The sequence below is a fragment of the Salpingoeca rosetta genome, assembly GCF_000188695.1.
Source record: "Salpingoeca rosetta unplaced genomic scaffold supercont1.23, whole genome shotgun sequence".
NCBI lineage: Eukaryota > Choanoflagellata > Craspedida > Salpingoecidae > Salpingoeca > Salpingoeca rosetta.
The window spans coordinates 629,381-643,683 of NW_004754911.1; the positions used below are offsets into that span (position 1 = coordinate 629,381).

The 14,303-nt window shown below is 55.8% G+C and overlaps 2 protein-coding genes across 2 annotated transcripts; one reads left to right on the top strand and one right to left on the bottom strand.

The window, feature by feature from the left end:
• Window positions 1-746: 746 nt before the first annotated feature.
• PTSG_08407 (TKL protein kinase) lies at window positions 747-5,969 on the top strand. Its single transcript, XM_004990599.1, has 4 exons — window positions 747-897; window positions 1,377-4,843; window positions 5,016-5,452; window positions 5,754-5,969. Exons 1-4 carry the CDS (start codon window positions 781-783, stop codon window positions 5,879-5,881), a joined length of 4,149 nt encoding a protein of 1,382 aa, XP_004990656.1. The 5' UTR covers window positions 747-780; the 3' UTR covers window positions 5,882-5,969.
• Window positions 5,970-6,234: 265 nt separating this feature from the next.
• PTSG_08408 (uncharacterized protein) lies at window positions 6,235-13,760 on the bottom strand (the record flags this gene model as incomplete). The annotated part of the gene is made up of 15 exons (XM_004990600.1): window positions 6,235-6,333; window positions 6,682-8,784; window positions 9,277-9,693; window positions 9,859-9,942; window positions 10,122-10,345; window positions 10,553-10,697; window positions 10,912-11,047; window positions 11,230-11,393; window positions 11,804-11,956; window positions 12,172-12,279; window positions 12,432-12,529; window positions 12,638-12,682; window positions 12,908-13,004; window positions 13,249-13,299; window positions 13,662-13,760. 15 exons carry the CDS (start codon window positions 13,758-13,760, stop codon window positions 6,235-6,237), a joined length of 4,023 nt encoding a protein of 1,340 aa, XP_004990657.1.
• Window positions 13,761-14,303: the final 543 nt, after the last annotated feature.

The following is a 14,303-nucleotide window of genomic DNA, read 5'->3' on the forward strand; positions in this document are numbered from 1 at the left end:
TCTCGGGCAGTTTGACTGAAGGCGGTGAAGGAGCTGCCGTTGAATCGGGTTTGTAGCCAAGCCCATGATGTCTTGCAGCAAGCCAATCAGCCCTCGTGAAGCGGGTGCTTCAAGCCCCTGTTCTGGCAGCTGTGGTTGCTGCTGCTGCTGGGCACTTGACTGACTTGAGCTGGCTGCTGTTGTGATTGTGTTGACACTGCTGGTGGTGGTGCTGCTGCTGCCATCAGCATGCTGGGACTTCTTCTTGTTGTCGCTCGATGGCTTCTTGCGACGTCTGTTCTTTCGACCCATGATGAGAGAGAGGCTGATGGTGATGGGGCGATCCCTCAGCCTCTTGTGAGTTTGGAGACTTGAAGACAGGAAGACAAGGCTACAAGGGGTGGGTTGCTGAGGCTGTTGGCGCGTCCGTGCGGCGCGGTAAGCAATACGGAAGCGTGAAGAGAGAAGAAAAAGGCAGAAAATGAGAAAGAGAAAGGTGGGGGGAGAGAAAACAGCTGCAGAGAGACGAAAAGGCTTCTTGGAGGTCAAACCTGTTCGTGGAGCTGACACGGAGAGCAGAGAGAAGAAGGAGAGAAAGAGCAGAGAGAAAGACAACAAGGCTGGCGCCCCTGCTCTGCCACTGCGCTTACGTGGCTGTCAGTTCCACCTCACCAGACCTCACTGTCCGCAAACCAAACACAGAGCGAAAGTTTGCCTTTGGTTTGTGTGCTTTCGATTTTTTCAAGAAGTTATTCAATAATTGTCTTGAACGACAGCGACATACAGAACCACACATCGAAGATGAGGCAGTGCTGGTGGCTGTTGCTGATGATCGTGGTGTCTGCTGTTGTGCATGTGTGGGGTGCACAGAGCAAGCGCAGCAGTGTGCATGCTGCCACCATCGCACACCAAAGCACGGTGTGTGTGTGTGTGTCTGTGTGTGTGTGTGTGTGTGTCTGTGTGTGTGTCTGTCTGTCTGTGTGTGTGTGTGTCTGTGTGTGTGTGTGTGTCTGTCTGTCTGTTTGTCTGTGTGTGTGTGTGTGTGTGTGTGTGTGTGTGTGTGTGTGTGTGTGTGTGTCTGTGTGTGTGTGTCTCGTGTGTGTGTCGTGTGTGTGTCGTGTGTGTGTGCGTGTGTGTCTGTTGTTCTGTGTGCGTGTGTGTGTGTGTGTGTGTCTGTGTGTGTGTGTGTGCGACCTGTGCTCTGTCGTCGCCTTTCTGCCTTTATCTTCTTCTCGCCTAACCCCGTGGCTTCCTCCTTCTTCACCCCGTGCCACACTCTTGATTCACCCCGACTGTCGTCTGCTCTCAAGCGCCAACGTTTTCGTTCCTCCTCCGTCTTGCACAGCCCTCTTCCTCAGCTTTCTCACGCCAACACTCACTCACACGCACATCCGCAGGGTGATGAAGAACACAACAAGCAGCTGTTATGCAGACAGGTGGACGACGTGTTAGAGCGGCTCGCATTGAGGCTCCAAGAGGACCAAGAGGAGGAAAGCTCAGCAAGAACAAGAAACAGAAGCAGGAGAACCGATCATCATCATCATCATCATCATCATCATGAGCAGCATCATCATGAGCAGCATCACAACCAGCAACGGCAACAACAGCAACAAATCGTCCACTTTGATCATGGCCTCAGTGTACCACAGAGAAGAGCAGGGGCAAGGCATCTGTGGGACCCGCAGCCGCTTGATCTGTCTCCGATCAGAACCATGGCACAGTTGTTCGGCTGCTGCGTCAACTGTAGCGTTTCTCACACCAACCCAACGACAACGAGAGCCGGCAACCACTCTCAACAGCACCACCAGCATGATCAGAATGGAGGAAGCCTCAGCAAAACCACCACTGTGGGACAACAGCTCACAACACGTGCCTGGGAATCGCATCGACCCACCAGCCGCGCTACAAACACTCGTCGGGTTCGGCGTGACACCCCACTGCTCCTCTCGCGCCAGCTCTCGGAAGGCTTTTGCACGCTCGCCAGCCTGTTTGACAGCACGTGTCCGGGGCCCTTGAACAACCACACCCTCACCATCACCTTTGAAGGGGAAACTGCGATCGACCACAACGAAAACGCCACCGCCTCAGGGCGCGCCCTGCTCGACTCCTTCTCCGCTGACGTGCATGAACTGACGCTGCGTGGCATCATTCATGACCAGCCGCTCCAGTGGCTCCTCCACAACGTCGATTGGAGTGCCCTCAGCAGCATCACCCTGGAAGGCCTGCAGGCCCCCGAGTTCCAGTTTCACCTTCTCAACAGCTTGCAGGGCATCTCCGACGTGCGCATCCGGCACCACGCCCACCTCTCCATCTCAACGCGCGCCTTCACCCGTGCGCACCAGCTCTCCACGCTCAGCTTGCGCAACAACTCCCTGCTCGCACTGCCTGAGCACGCGTTTGCCGGCATGACCGCGCTACGCGTACTGGACTTGCGGCAGAACCGCATCCGAACCGTGAGCGCAGCCATCCTCGCGCCCCTGTCCAGCGTCCGGCAGCTGCTGCTCGACTTCAACTTGGTCAGCAGCATTGAGCCGAGCGCCTTTAACACCACAACGCAGCTTACCATGCTCACGCTCAGCTTCAACGCCATGTCAGCCATTCCAGACGGCCTCTTCCACCCACTCTCGCGGCTGCGGCGCCTCAATCTCGGCGGCAACCCCATCCACAGCCTACGTCCAGCGACGTTCAGTTCCCAAACGGCCCTGCAAGAGCTGAACCTCGACAACATGCTCTTGCAAAGCGTCCCACCACACCTGTTTGCTCACAACACGCGCCTGAGGATCCTCTACCTCTTCCGCAACTTCCTCACCTCGCTGCCGGAAGATCTGCTTGCAGGCATGTCGCAGCTGCGTGACCTCTTTCTCGATGGCAACCGACTCACCGCGCTTCAGGACGGCCTCTTTCGACACCTGACCGCGCTGGACTTCCTCACCGTCTCCCACAACCAGCTGACCACGCTCCCGCGTGGGTTGTTTGACAATTGCACCGCCCTGCGCGTGATCCATGCTCAAGGCAACAAGCTTGCGTTGCTGCCTCCCGGTGTGTTCCGCAGCACCCCCTCGCTGCAACTCGTGTACCTGGCAAACAACAGGCTGCGGTCCATTGATGGCGTGTTTGAACAGACCACGCCCACCCTCGTGCGCGTTGATCTGGACCACAACCAGCTCTCGCGCTTCGAGGTGAACGCGCCGCTCTCACGCCTGTCAGCAATTACCCTCCGCAACAATCCGCTCGCCTCCCTGCCAGACCTGGCGGGCATGCACGTGCTGCAGGAGTTGCGACTGCTCAACCACCACATTCAGCGGCTGGACCTCACGCCCGTCCTCGCCTCGGCCTCATTGCAAATCGTCCAGCTCGATGCGTCGCCCGATGCCAAGTCTGTTGCGCTCGTGGACACGGCCCAACTGGCGTCGCGCCCACCGCCAACACAGCTGCACACGCTGCACCTCTCCCACATTGACACCCGCGCCCTGTTCCGCCAGGCCTTGCCCCCACTGTCCCTCAATCGACTGCACCTCGGTTGGCCTGGGATGAACGAGGACTCCGTCCCGCTGTCGCACATCTGTCGCCTCCTCGCCGACAGTGTTCAGGACATTTCGCTCACGACAACCATGTACAAGACCGTGAGCCTTTGCGATAACAAAACCTATCATGCCGTCTTTCTCCAGGACAACACCGCGCTCAGGACGGTTGAAGTGCCTACGGGTGTGAGGACGCTGAACGTGTCTGGGTGCCATGCCCTGGATCGCATCGATGTGCCGTTTGTGGACGTGCTTGATGTGTCGCAGACCTTGCTTGGGCCGAGCCAAGCCGTCTGCGACACGTTGGGACGCCGCATCCTGTTTGCGCGGGACATGAATCCAGCCAAGTTTCGCACGCTCGAGGTCAGCGTGACGCTGCGGCGCTGTTTGGAGCGCTTGGACGTTCTTGACCTCTCTCGCAACTCCTGGCTGGATTTGCCTGGGGAGCTCTCGCGACTCACGAGCCGCCCCGTCGCCCTCTCATCGCAGCCGCGGCTCACAGCTGATCTCGTCATCATCCGCTCCCGAGCAGCGCCACCTCTGCTGCAAGTCGCGGGCACGCCCGTGCAGTGTAACCTGCAACTTGGCAATGAAGACCTCCGGCTTCCTCTTGGCATTGCAACCTTCGTCACCGAAACTGTGTACACCTTCCACTGCACGTGCGCACGCGGTTTCAAGCTGACGTCAGGCGGGCGGTGCGTGGTGGACAACCCAGACATTGCCGGCATTGCCGTTGGCTCTGTGATTGGCGGGTTGTTCTTTGGCCTGTTTGTGGCGTGGCTGTCACGCCGCTACCGTGGCCTGACCAAGCGCATTGACCTGCAGGAGCAGCTGCTGGTGGAGAGGGATGAGGAGGTGATGGCGCTGAAGAAGGCGTGGGAGATTGAGTACGATGAGCTGAGGATGACCAAGCGTGTTGCAGCGGGTGCGTTTGGCGTGGTGTTTGAGGCAGAGTGGGACACGGTGATGGTGGCAGTGAAAGTGCTGCAGCAAGCCGTCATGGCGTTTGACGAGAGCACGGTGCTTGAGTTTGAGAAGGAGGTGGAGTTCCTGCAACGGACACGGCACCCGAATGTGGTGCGATTCTTTGGGGCGGGCACAAACCCCAGCGGCAGCCCGTTCCTGGTGCTGGAGTTTGTGGCAATGGGGTCACTCAAGGATCTGCTGGGGAAAGATATGGAACAGGTGTTGAGGGAGGTGAGGAACAGGAAGGTTGAGGAGAGCAACAGCAGCAGTGGTGGTGTCAGGGATGATGTGAACAGTGTGTGGGAGTTGAAGCTGCGCTTGCTGCGTGACATTGCGAGTGGCATGGCTTTTATCCACAGTCTGGACCAGATGCATCGGTGAGTGTGTGTATGCGTGTGTGTTTGCGTGTGTGTGTGTGTGCGTTTGTGTGTGTTTGTGTATGTGCGTTTGAAGCTGCGTTTCTATGTTTGCATGCAGGTACGCACTCTTGCCCACTGCACCATCCTACCCTCAACCCACCACCACTTCCACACTCATTCACACCCACAGAGACCTGAAGAGCGGCAACGTGCTGGTGTCATCGTCGCTTCGCGCCAAAATCACGGATTTCGGGTCCATTCGCCAGTGCTTTACACGTGGTGGAGGTGGCAGAGCCCACGGCAGCAGCCACACTCGCCTGTCGTCCAGCCAAGCTGACGATGATCCGCAATACAGCCAGCGCACTGGACTGCAGACAATGGCCAGCATGACGCTGACGGCTGGCGTGGGCACGCCGCTGTACATGGCGCCAGAGGCATTGATGGGTGACAAGTACAGCTTCGGCGCAGACGTGTTCAGCTTTGGCGTGTTGATGTGGGAGGTGGCGACACAGCGACCACCGGATCTGATTGAGCAAGAGAAGGGGGGCGACTTTAGGGGGCCTCTGCTTCCTGCAATCACGGAGCTCCTGACTGAGGGCAAGCGCCTCAAGTTTCATGACACAGATGGTGAGTCCCATGTGTGTGTGCGTGTGTGCGTGTGTGTTTGTTTGTTGTTCAGACGTTTCCACACATATGTACATGGCTTGTGCACGTGCGTTGTTCACGCTGCAGTTCATGTGGCTGTTGTGTTGCATTGCCGCCACTTTTCACCTCACTTTGATCTCTTACCGATCATGCTCTTCTCTCATAACCTTGTACAAATCACTATTAATCACACCAACCAACCTCACATGCACAATGCGCACGTGGACACGTGCACACATGCACACGTGGACACATTCACACATGCACACACGCAACAATGCAGGCATCCCAGAGTGGTTCGAGACATTGACACTGGACTGCATGGCACACGACCCGGCACAGCGCCCAAGCTTCAACGAGCTGAAGCTGAACCGACTTGGGGGACACACGCGCAACATGCTTAAATCGTAGACATTGTCACACCGTTAGTGATAACGTGAGTGTAGATTATCTGAGCCACTGTCACCCATCGTGGGTACATTAAATGAGCAGCCACGTGTTTGACACCCGCTTCACTGCGCAAAGGCCATTCTGTTTGCGTGAAGTGTTTCATGTTTACTTGCCTGGATGACCAGAGCAATTGCGAAAGGGTATTGCGACTTGTGACACGACACAACACGACACAATCAATCATTCACACCGAACCCCGCAAACCAAGCCCTGAAACACACACACACACACACACACACGCACACACACACACACACACACACACACACACACACACACACACACACACACACACACACACACACACACACACCCTAGGGGGAGATGATGAGAACTGCGTTTTCGGTGTACCTGTATGGCATGCCGTAGATGTTGCCGTTGGCAGCCAACACACCTCCACCCCACTTCTCCGTCTGAGTGCCAAATCCTGTGAGCGTTGTCGTGTCGGTCGTGGTGGCTGTAGTTGTAGTTGTAGTTGTTGTTGTTGTGGTCGTGGTTGTTGTGGTCGTGGTTGTTGTGGTCGTGGTTGTTGTTGTTGTGGTCGTGGTTGTTGTGGTCGTGGTTGTTGTGGTCGTGGTTGTTGTGGTAGTTGTGGTTGTGGTTGTGGTAGTTGTGGTTGTTGTGCTGGTGGATGAGGAGTCGACCACAACGGCATCGAAGCTGGCACCAAACTTGTCCTCTGTCAGTGGTGCCGGAGTGGCCGTGGTAGCAGCCGATGGTGTTGAGGCAGAGGATGGCAACTGTGACGCTGTTGATGACACTTGCACGACAGCGGGTGCCTCCCCGGGCTGAGATGCTGGCACGTCGATGATGAGCACGCTCTCAGAGTTGTAAGGAAGTCCAAAGATGCGGCCACTGCTTGCAACAACGGCACCAAACCACGCACTGTCACCGCCGAGGCCTGCCAACGAAGTAGTGTCTGCTGTCTTGGCGACTGGGTCGATGATCAGCACACTCTCGTGGCCGTGTGGCATGGCATAGATGAGGCCGTCGGTACCCACGACCCCTTGGCCCCATTTCCAGGTCAAGGGGTCACTGGGCACGGTGATGGAGGTTGTGTCGGCGGTTCTCGTGCTCGCATCCACAATGAGGATATACTCTGCACTGGCTGGGATACAGTAGATGAGCCCGTCGTTGGCTTTCACTCCGTCAAACCACTTGTCTGTTGCCGTGGTCAAACCCGTGACGCTGGTGGTGTCGAACGTGTTGGTTGAGGGGTCGACAAAGAGCACAGCGTCGGCGCTTGCTGGACAGCCCACAATGAGCCCGTTATCAGCAAGCACGGTGCCAAAGTAGTTGCCGGCCTCTGACCCCACCCCGGTGATGGTGGTGTTGTCGTACGTGTTGGTGGAAGGGTCAATCATCAACACAGCGTCCGAGGCGAACGGGACGCAGTAGATGATGCCGCTGTCGGCAAGTGCGCAATCCGCCCAGGGAGCATTCCTTGGAAGCCCAGTGATGGTGGTCTCGTCAGCCGTGTCTGTGGTCGCATCCAGGATGAGCACGTTTCCCTTCGTCAGCGACACGCTGTAGATGAGGCCGTTACCGGCAAGGACTGCGGTGAGGAAGTCACTGGAGCTCAACACAATGCTCGTCGTGTCGGCTGTGGGTGCTGCGGTGGATGTTGTCGTTGTCGTCGTTGTCGAGGTCGTGGTGGTGGGGTTCAGGCTGTACTCGTTCAGCGCAATGAAAATGTCAGTCTCTCCGCTCGCCCTGTCAAACAAATCCCCTCCATCCGATGTGCCAACAATGACACTCCTGTTCGTGTCCGTGATAAACGCCACCCCATACACGCCGTCTGGCTGCGTCGTACCAAACTGCAGACTGTCAAGCACGTCGCCGTTATCGGCGCTCAGGTACGCCACAAAACCGTCGCTCGATCCATAGGAGCCGCTGCCAAACGCATCGCCAGACACTCGCCCGCCCACTGCGACAACATCTGCCGTCGCACCGTAGGTAATGTCATCGGGTCGGTCGTAGCTGTCTGTTCCAAACTGCACCCCCCACTGCTCGGTGCCAGTCGTTGTCGCAACCGCGCCCACAACCACATCGTGGTTGCCTTGTCCCATGGCATAGAGGTCGCCAGCAGATCGTGCACTGAAGAACACGCTGCCAAACACGACGTCAATGGTGAGACTGGTGATGATGTCGTCGGCATCTGTGCCAAACTGCCTGCTCCACGCTGTTGTGCCGTCAGCAATATCCAAAGCAACCAAGAACGCGTCATCGTTCCCCACCGAGGTGTCAAACAGGTCGGCGGGGGTGTAGCCGCCGGCAATCACGAGGCCGCGGACGTCGTCGACGGTGACAGCCGTACCCTCGTCCCATTGGCTGGTCCCAAACTGGGTGACCCAGAGCTCGGTGCCGTCATCACCATCGTATGCAGCCACGAATGCGTCGCTGGTGCCCGCGCTCGAATCGCCATAGACGCCGAGTGTGTACCCCGTCACGACGACCTTGTGGGTCACAGCGTCGATGTCCATGTCGGCGACGCTGTCTGAGCTGCCGGTGCCAACCTGCGTGCTCCACACCTCGCTGCCATCCGTGACATTCAGCGCCACGATAAACACGTCTTTCAGGCCAATGGTAGGGCCAAAGAGGGCGCTGTTCGTTTCACCGGCCACATACACCCGCTCCGCCAGTGTGTCCACGGCCACGCTCTTGCACGACTCGGTCAAGGTTCCGTCAAAGTGCACACCCCAGATTGTGGTTGTGAGGTCGGCGGCATCAAGACGGGCGACGAAGCACGCAGCCTGAGATGGTGGCGTGTCTGAAAACAGCGTCCCGCCTGTCTGCCCCGCAATGAAGACGCTGTCGAACGCATACGCTACACTGTACACATTGTCGCCATACGCCGTTCCAAGCTGAACTCCATCCACGATGCCGGGAAATGTCCAACTAAATGTTGTTGTAGTTGTTGTTGTAGTAGTTGTAGTTGTTGTTGTTGTAGTTGTAGTTGTAGTTGTTGTTGTTGTTGTTGTTGTTGTTGTTGTTGTTGTTGTTGTTGTTGTTGTTGTTGTTGTTGTTGTTGTTGTTGTTGTTGTTGTTGTTGTTGTTGTTGTTGTTGTTGTTGTTGTTGTTGTTATTGTTGTTGTTGTTGTTGTTGTTGTTGTTGTTGTGGTAGGAGTAGTCGTCGTGGTAGTTGTGCCAGTCGTAGTTGTGGTGGTGGTGGTGGTAGCTGTGGTGGTGGTGGTGGTAGTGGTAGTGGTAGTCGCTGTTGTCGTGGTGGTGGTCGTTGTTGTCGTTGCAATCGTTGAAGTGGTGGTCGTCGTACTTGTTGTCGTTGTCGTTGTGGTAGTAGTAGTTGTGGTCGTCGTAGTGGTAGTTGTTGTCGTGGTGGTGGTGGTAGTGGTGACCAAGTCAATCATGACATCACCTTCCTGCATGGTGTCCACCATTTCGCCCGTGTCTTCCTCGATCACCTCAGTGAGGGTGCCGTTGTTTGCCACCTCGTTGGCGGTGTTGACCACGTCCTCTGCATCTTCGTCATCGGCCGTGTACTCGATGACAACAATGAAGCCATCGTTCGTGGCGCGGCGGCTGATGGGCTCAATGCGGACCTCAATCTGGTCGGCTGTGAACTGCGGCAGCTTGGCCAACAGCCGCTGCTTGATGGCGGTGGTGTTGACCTGGGACTCGTTGACGCCCGTCACCACAAACCGCTGCGTCACAATGACCTGCGCCTCCGCATCATATCGCTCCACCAGCTCGACGGTGCAACCGTGGAAGGTGAAGGAGCTCAGCTCTGCGCAGCTCGAAAGGCGGGCAATGTCCTGTGTGTGAGTGTGTGAGTGTGTGTGTGTGTGTGTGTGTGTGTGTGTGTGTGTGTGTGTGCGTGAGCATGTGAGCGTGAGCTATAGTCGGTTGTACAGTGCAAATACCATGCCACAAACGACAAAGATCTCAGCCCACATCACATTAAGGCAAGCTCAACTCACGTTTGGCTTGTAGACGCCGATGACAAAGGTGCTGTTGTCCAGAACCTCAATGTCCGTGTAGTCATCAGACTTGACATGGCATTGCTGTACACGCGTGCGTTGGGTGGTGGACGTAACAGGAAGCAAGGGAAAACAACGTCAGTTCAATGTAGCGAAAGCAACACCATGCACCAAGCAAGCCAGCACGCTGAGACAACCCAGGGTCGGTGCCACACAGCAGCGCAAAAGTGCAACAATCACCATCATCACAATCACAAACGCACCAAAGGAAGGTCGCTGCAGTCCTCGATGAGCGATGCCTTGAGGTCGACAGCAAAGTCGTCCAGCATGGTGTTGTTGAAGGTCTCCAGCAGCTGGCTATCGTTGCACGACACTGCCATGATGGCCTCAATGTGGAAGTCATCCTCCACGCACTCGTCAAAGGTGTAGCAGCTGTCGGCGCTTCCGCTCTTGGTCTCGCACTCGTACACCTCCATGCATGTCATGCCTGCGTTGTGACACATTCGGAACAGGGTGTACATGGTAGATGCGAAAGCCATGTTTGTGAGTGATCAGCAAAGCAACTGCAGCAACGACATTAGTGGGCGAGTTCCTTTGCTTGCAAGCAGTTATTTGAACGCACACCACGTACGCAAGTACAGAAGAGTGTCAAGCAGAACCATTTGAAGCAACAGGAAGGCAACTTGGCACTCACCCTCGGGGTCGTTGCATTCCTCAAAGTGGAAGCAGCTGCAGCCGCCACCGCGGTCACACTCAGCTTGCTGCACGCCAGCGGCTGCGCCAGAGAGGAGGTAGTAGCCGTTGGTCGACAACACGGAACGCGTGCAGCCAGCGCGTGTCTAAACATGGATAAGGTGAGGTGGGGCGGGGAATGAAGGGGGGTACATGACGGGTGTGAGTGTGTGATTGTGAGTAGTGAGTAGGAACAAATGTAGAAATAAGCAACACACACAACAGAGCACGAATGCACATCACGCGCGCACACACACACACATAGACTGCAATGCACCGTAACACGTTTGCCTGGACGCAATTGCAGCGAGAGTTGCACACCTGGTTGGAGACAAATGTGGCGTAGTCGCTGACTTCATCCAGCAAGTCGTAGGGAAGGGTGGTTGTGGTCGTGGTTGTCGTAGTGGTGGTGGTCACCTCGCAGCCAATGTCCGCCGTGTCGTTGGCGCAGTTCACGCTGTTGGTTGCGTGCATGCATATGTGGGTAAGATGGTGTGGAAAGGCGATGCCGAAAGCAGATTCGCGGTGAAGCACACGCGAGCAGATGACGCGAGTGTACACGGCACAACAAAGTGGTTTGTGTACAATCAGGCAGCAGCAACGCGAATGCACGCGCACGCAGCACCACAGCCAACTCACTAGCACTCGAGCACGGCCTGCATCTGGGTGAGGTTGCTTGAGCTTGAGATTTCGTCGCACTCGCCAACGCAGATGCCAAAGTCAATCAGGTTTGAGATGCTGTAGTGATCCGTGGCCGCAACGCAGTCCGTGAAGGTGTCGCGCACGTTGGCGCTGAACATGGCCTGTTGACGTCAAAAGTGGGCGTGGTAGGGGAGCAGGTGGAGTGAGCGACGCGCCAAATGAGTGCTGTGGTTCGAGGTCGATGGATCATAGATGTATGCAGGCGAGCAAGCCAGGCTACGCCAGCAGAAAAAAAAACCAAAAAACATGCATACCCGCACACATAGGTAGACACGCAAGCAACGTCGCGTCACACTGTTGGCTGTCTTACCACGCCGACGCAGTTGTCAAACTCGTCCTCACAGTTGTAGGAGCAGGGTGGGAGGGTGGTTGTCGTGGTAGTTGTGGTGGTTGTTGTCGTTGTCGTTGTAGTTGTGGGGGTAGTCGTCGTTGTCGTGGTGGTGGTAGTAGTCGTTGTTGTTGTTGTCGTTGTTGTCGTTGTGGTAGTTGTTGTGTCTGGGATCAAGCGCACGCTCAGGACTTCACAGCGGTTGAACTTGAAGGTTTGCGTCTGTGCGCAGTCGATGAGGTGGTCCACGTGCGCTGGGTTGAGGGTGGTGGTGCGGAAGGTGGTGCCGTTGATGACCTCAATCGTGGCTGCTGTGTCGCCATTGTAGCGGCACACCTGTGGATATGAAAGAGGCGCAAAGGGGGATGAGTGTGTGAGGCAATGACAATGAAGGGAGGACGCAAACAAAGGTGGTAAGGATCAAGCGAGCGATCAGTATTGATATGGAAAACACCTGCACACACCAAAGCACACACACACACACACACACACACACACACACAAACTCAACACAATCACACAACGTAGACACAGGTGCGTGAGCGACTAACGCGTCCAATGCTGCAGTCCTCAGCAAGGGCCTGCTTCCAGCGCATGCCGAAGAAGTCGATACCGGCCTCATCGCGCTCATCAAGCGGGTCGCGGCAGTCGACGACAACCTGAGGAGATGGAATGGGACACAGGGCACACAATCACGGAATGGTGGTGAGACATTGGGAGGGAAAGGGTTATGACTTGTCCCACACCAACTAACGTACGCAAGGTGAGGCCTTGTGAAGCAACACAGCAGGACTGCCCATGACAATCGCACCTCGAATGTGGTCTCAAAGACGGTCTGGGTGCAGTTTGAAACGGCGGTACACCCTGTTGATTCAGTGTCGTTGCACGCAAACACCCGGACGCAGTCTGCTGGAACGTATGGATGACGTTGGACACCAGATGAGACACACGGGCATCAAGCAAAGACCCGTCCAGCAGCAGTTATATGCATCAGGCGAGCACAGGACACACACACACCTCCATTTTGGCACTCATCAAATTGACGGCACTGGCACATGCCACCTGGCAGTGGAGGAGAGGACAAGTGAGGGAGAGTGCGTGCGTGCGTGCGTGCGTGTGCGTGTATGTATGTGCATATGTGTGTACTATAGGAGAAGAAGCAGGGGAAGATCCCGTGGCAAATGGGGTGTGGCTATATCGTGGAAATGCTTGCACTACACCGCCCAGAGATGACCAAACATGTGCAGGCAAGCAGCAATAGCAATACTCATGTCGTGTGCGGTTTACCTTTGGGACAGCGCGTGCGAGTCACGCCGGTGCCAAAGCCGCCATCAAAGTAGTATCCAGTGTTGGATGGGCTCAATTGCACACATCTGTTGCCCACCTGCAAATGGCGGGAGGGGAGGGGAGGGCATTGCATTCAGGAAGAAACGCACAGGAAAAAAAGGGGGGGTTGTGAGAGAGCGCACATGCCATGGCACACTACGCAGAGTCATGCTTTGACCATCACATTCATCGACTTCCTTGTTAGAAGACAGGCACAAGAACAGACATGTCACCGCCACTGCACGCAGCACTGGCTTCAAGCAAGCGAGTGGAGAGAAAGCGTACACTTGCATTAGAATTACCACGTCGTTCAGGAACTGCGAAGCTGGGATTTCATTGCCAAGCACCAAAGTCTGCCGTAATATCACGAGAGTATGTGCGGGAGGGGATGTAAGGAAACAAGAACCTGGATGGGCGAATTCACGTAGAAGTGCCAAGAACACACTCACACTCACTCACGCACGCACCACTCAGTCACACACACTCACTCAGTCACACTCACTCACACACACTTACATCCACACACACACACACACACACTTACATACGCACATACATACGCACACACACACACACACACACACACACACACACACACACACACACACACACACACACACACACACACACACGCACGCACGCACGCACGCACACTTACATGCACACTCACTCACGCACGCATTTTCACAAGTGGGTATTCGCGGCTTGGGCATACCGCAGTTGCTGTGTCGATGAAGGAGAAGGTTGTGACGATGCCCACAATCAAAGCGAGGCGAAGAAAAGTCGCCAACCCTCTGAAGCGCGTATTCTGCATGTTCGCTCTTTGGGTTGAGGTTTGCAGCAGAGGAAGGGACCCTGGAGATTAGGAGATTGGGGGGCTTTTGTATGTGCTCCTTTCGTCTTGTCGTGGTTTGTGTCCACCTTGCTGTTTGTGTGTGATCGTCTCGGGGGTGTTGGGTTCTCCTTTGATCCTTCAAGAGCCAAGCACGAGAGAGGAACAGAAAGATGCTTCGCAAGGACTGGACTGTCAAGTCCACACAAGTGCGCGCTTGACAGCAGAAACACAGTGAGTCCCTGGCTCTCTGGCTCATGCAAGTGTAAAGGCTGCGAGGGTCTCACCGGGAATGGGGAATGTGGAAATGAGCGAGCGAAGCTCCAATCACACCTCGAGCATTCCAACCGCACCCAGCAGAAGGAAAGAACAGAGGCCACCACCACATCAAGAAGACATCAACGCACCACGCACTCATGTAAGCAAGTGATCGTCGTGATCGTGGTGGATCTTCTTGCATATGAGAGAGTTCTCGCTTGGTTGCGCTCAAGCAAGACCTCAACGCGTTTCAGCCAGATGTGTGCG

Bases quoted from the DNA above. Each gene is read 5' to 3' on its own strand.
- PTSG_08407 (XM_004990599.1), top strand. From the start codon at position 781: ATGAGGCAGTGCTGGTGGCTGTTGCTGATGATCGTGGTGTCTGCTGTT. The intron at 898-1,376 runs GTGTGTGTGTGT...GCACATCCGCAG, and splicing joins CCATCGCACACCAAAGCACG to GGTGATGAAGAACACAACAA. The intron at 5,453-5,753 runs GTGAGTCCCATG...GCAACAATGCAG, and splicing joins CAAGTTTCATGACACAGATG to GCATCCCAGAGTGGTTCGAG.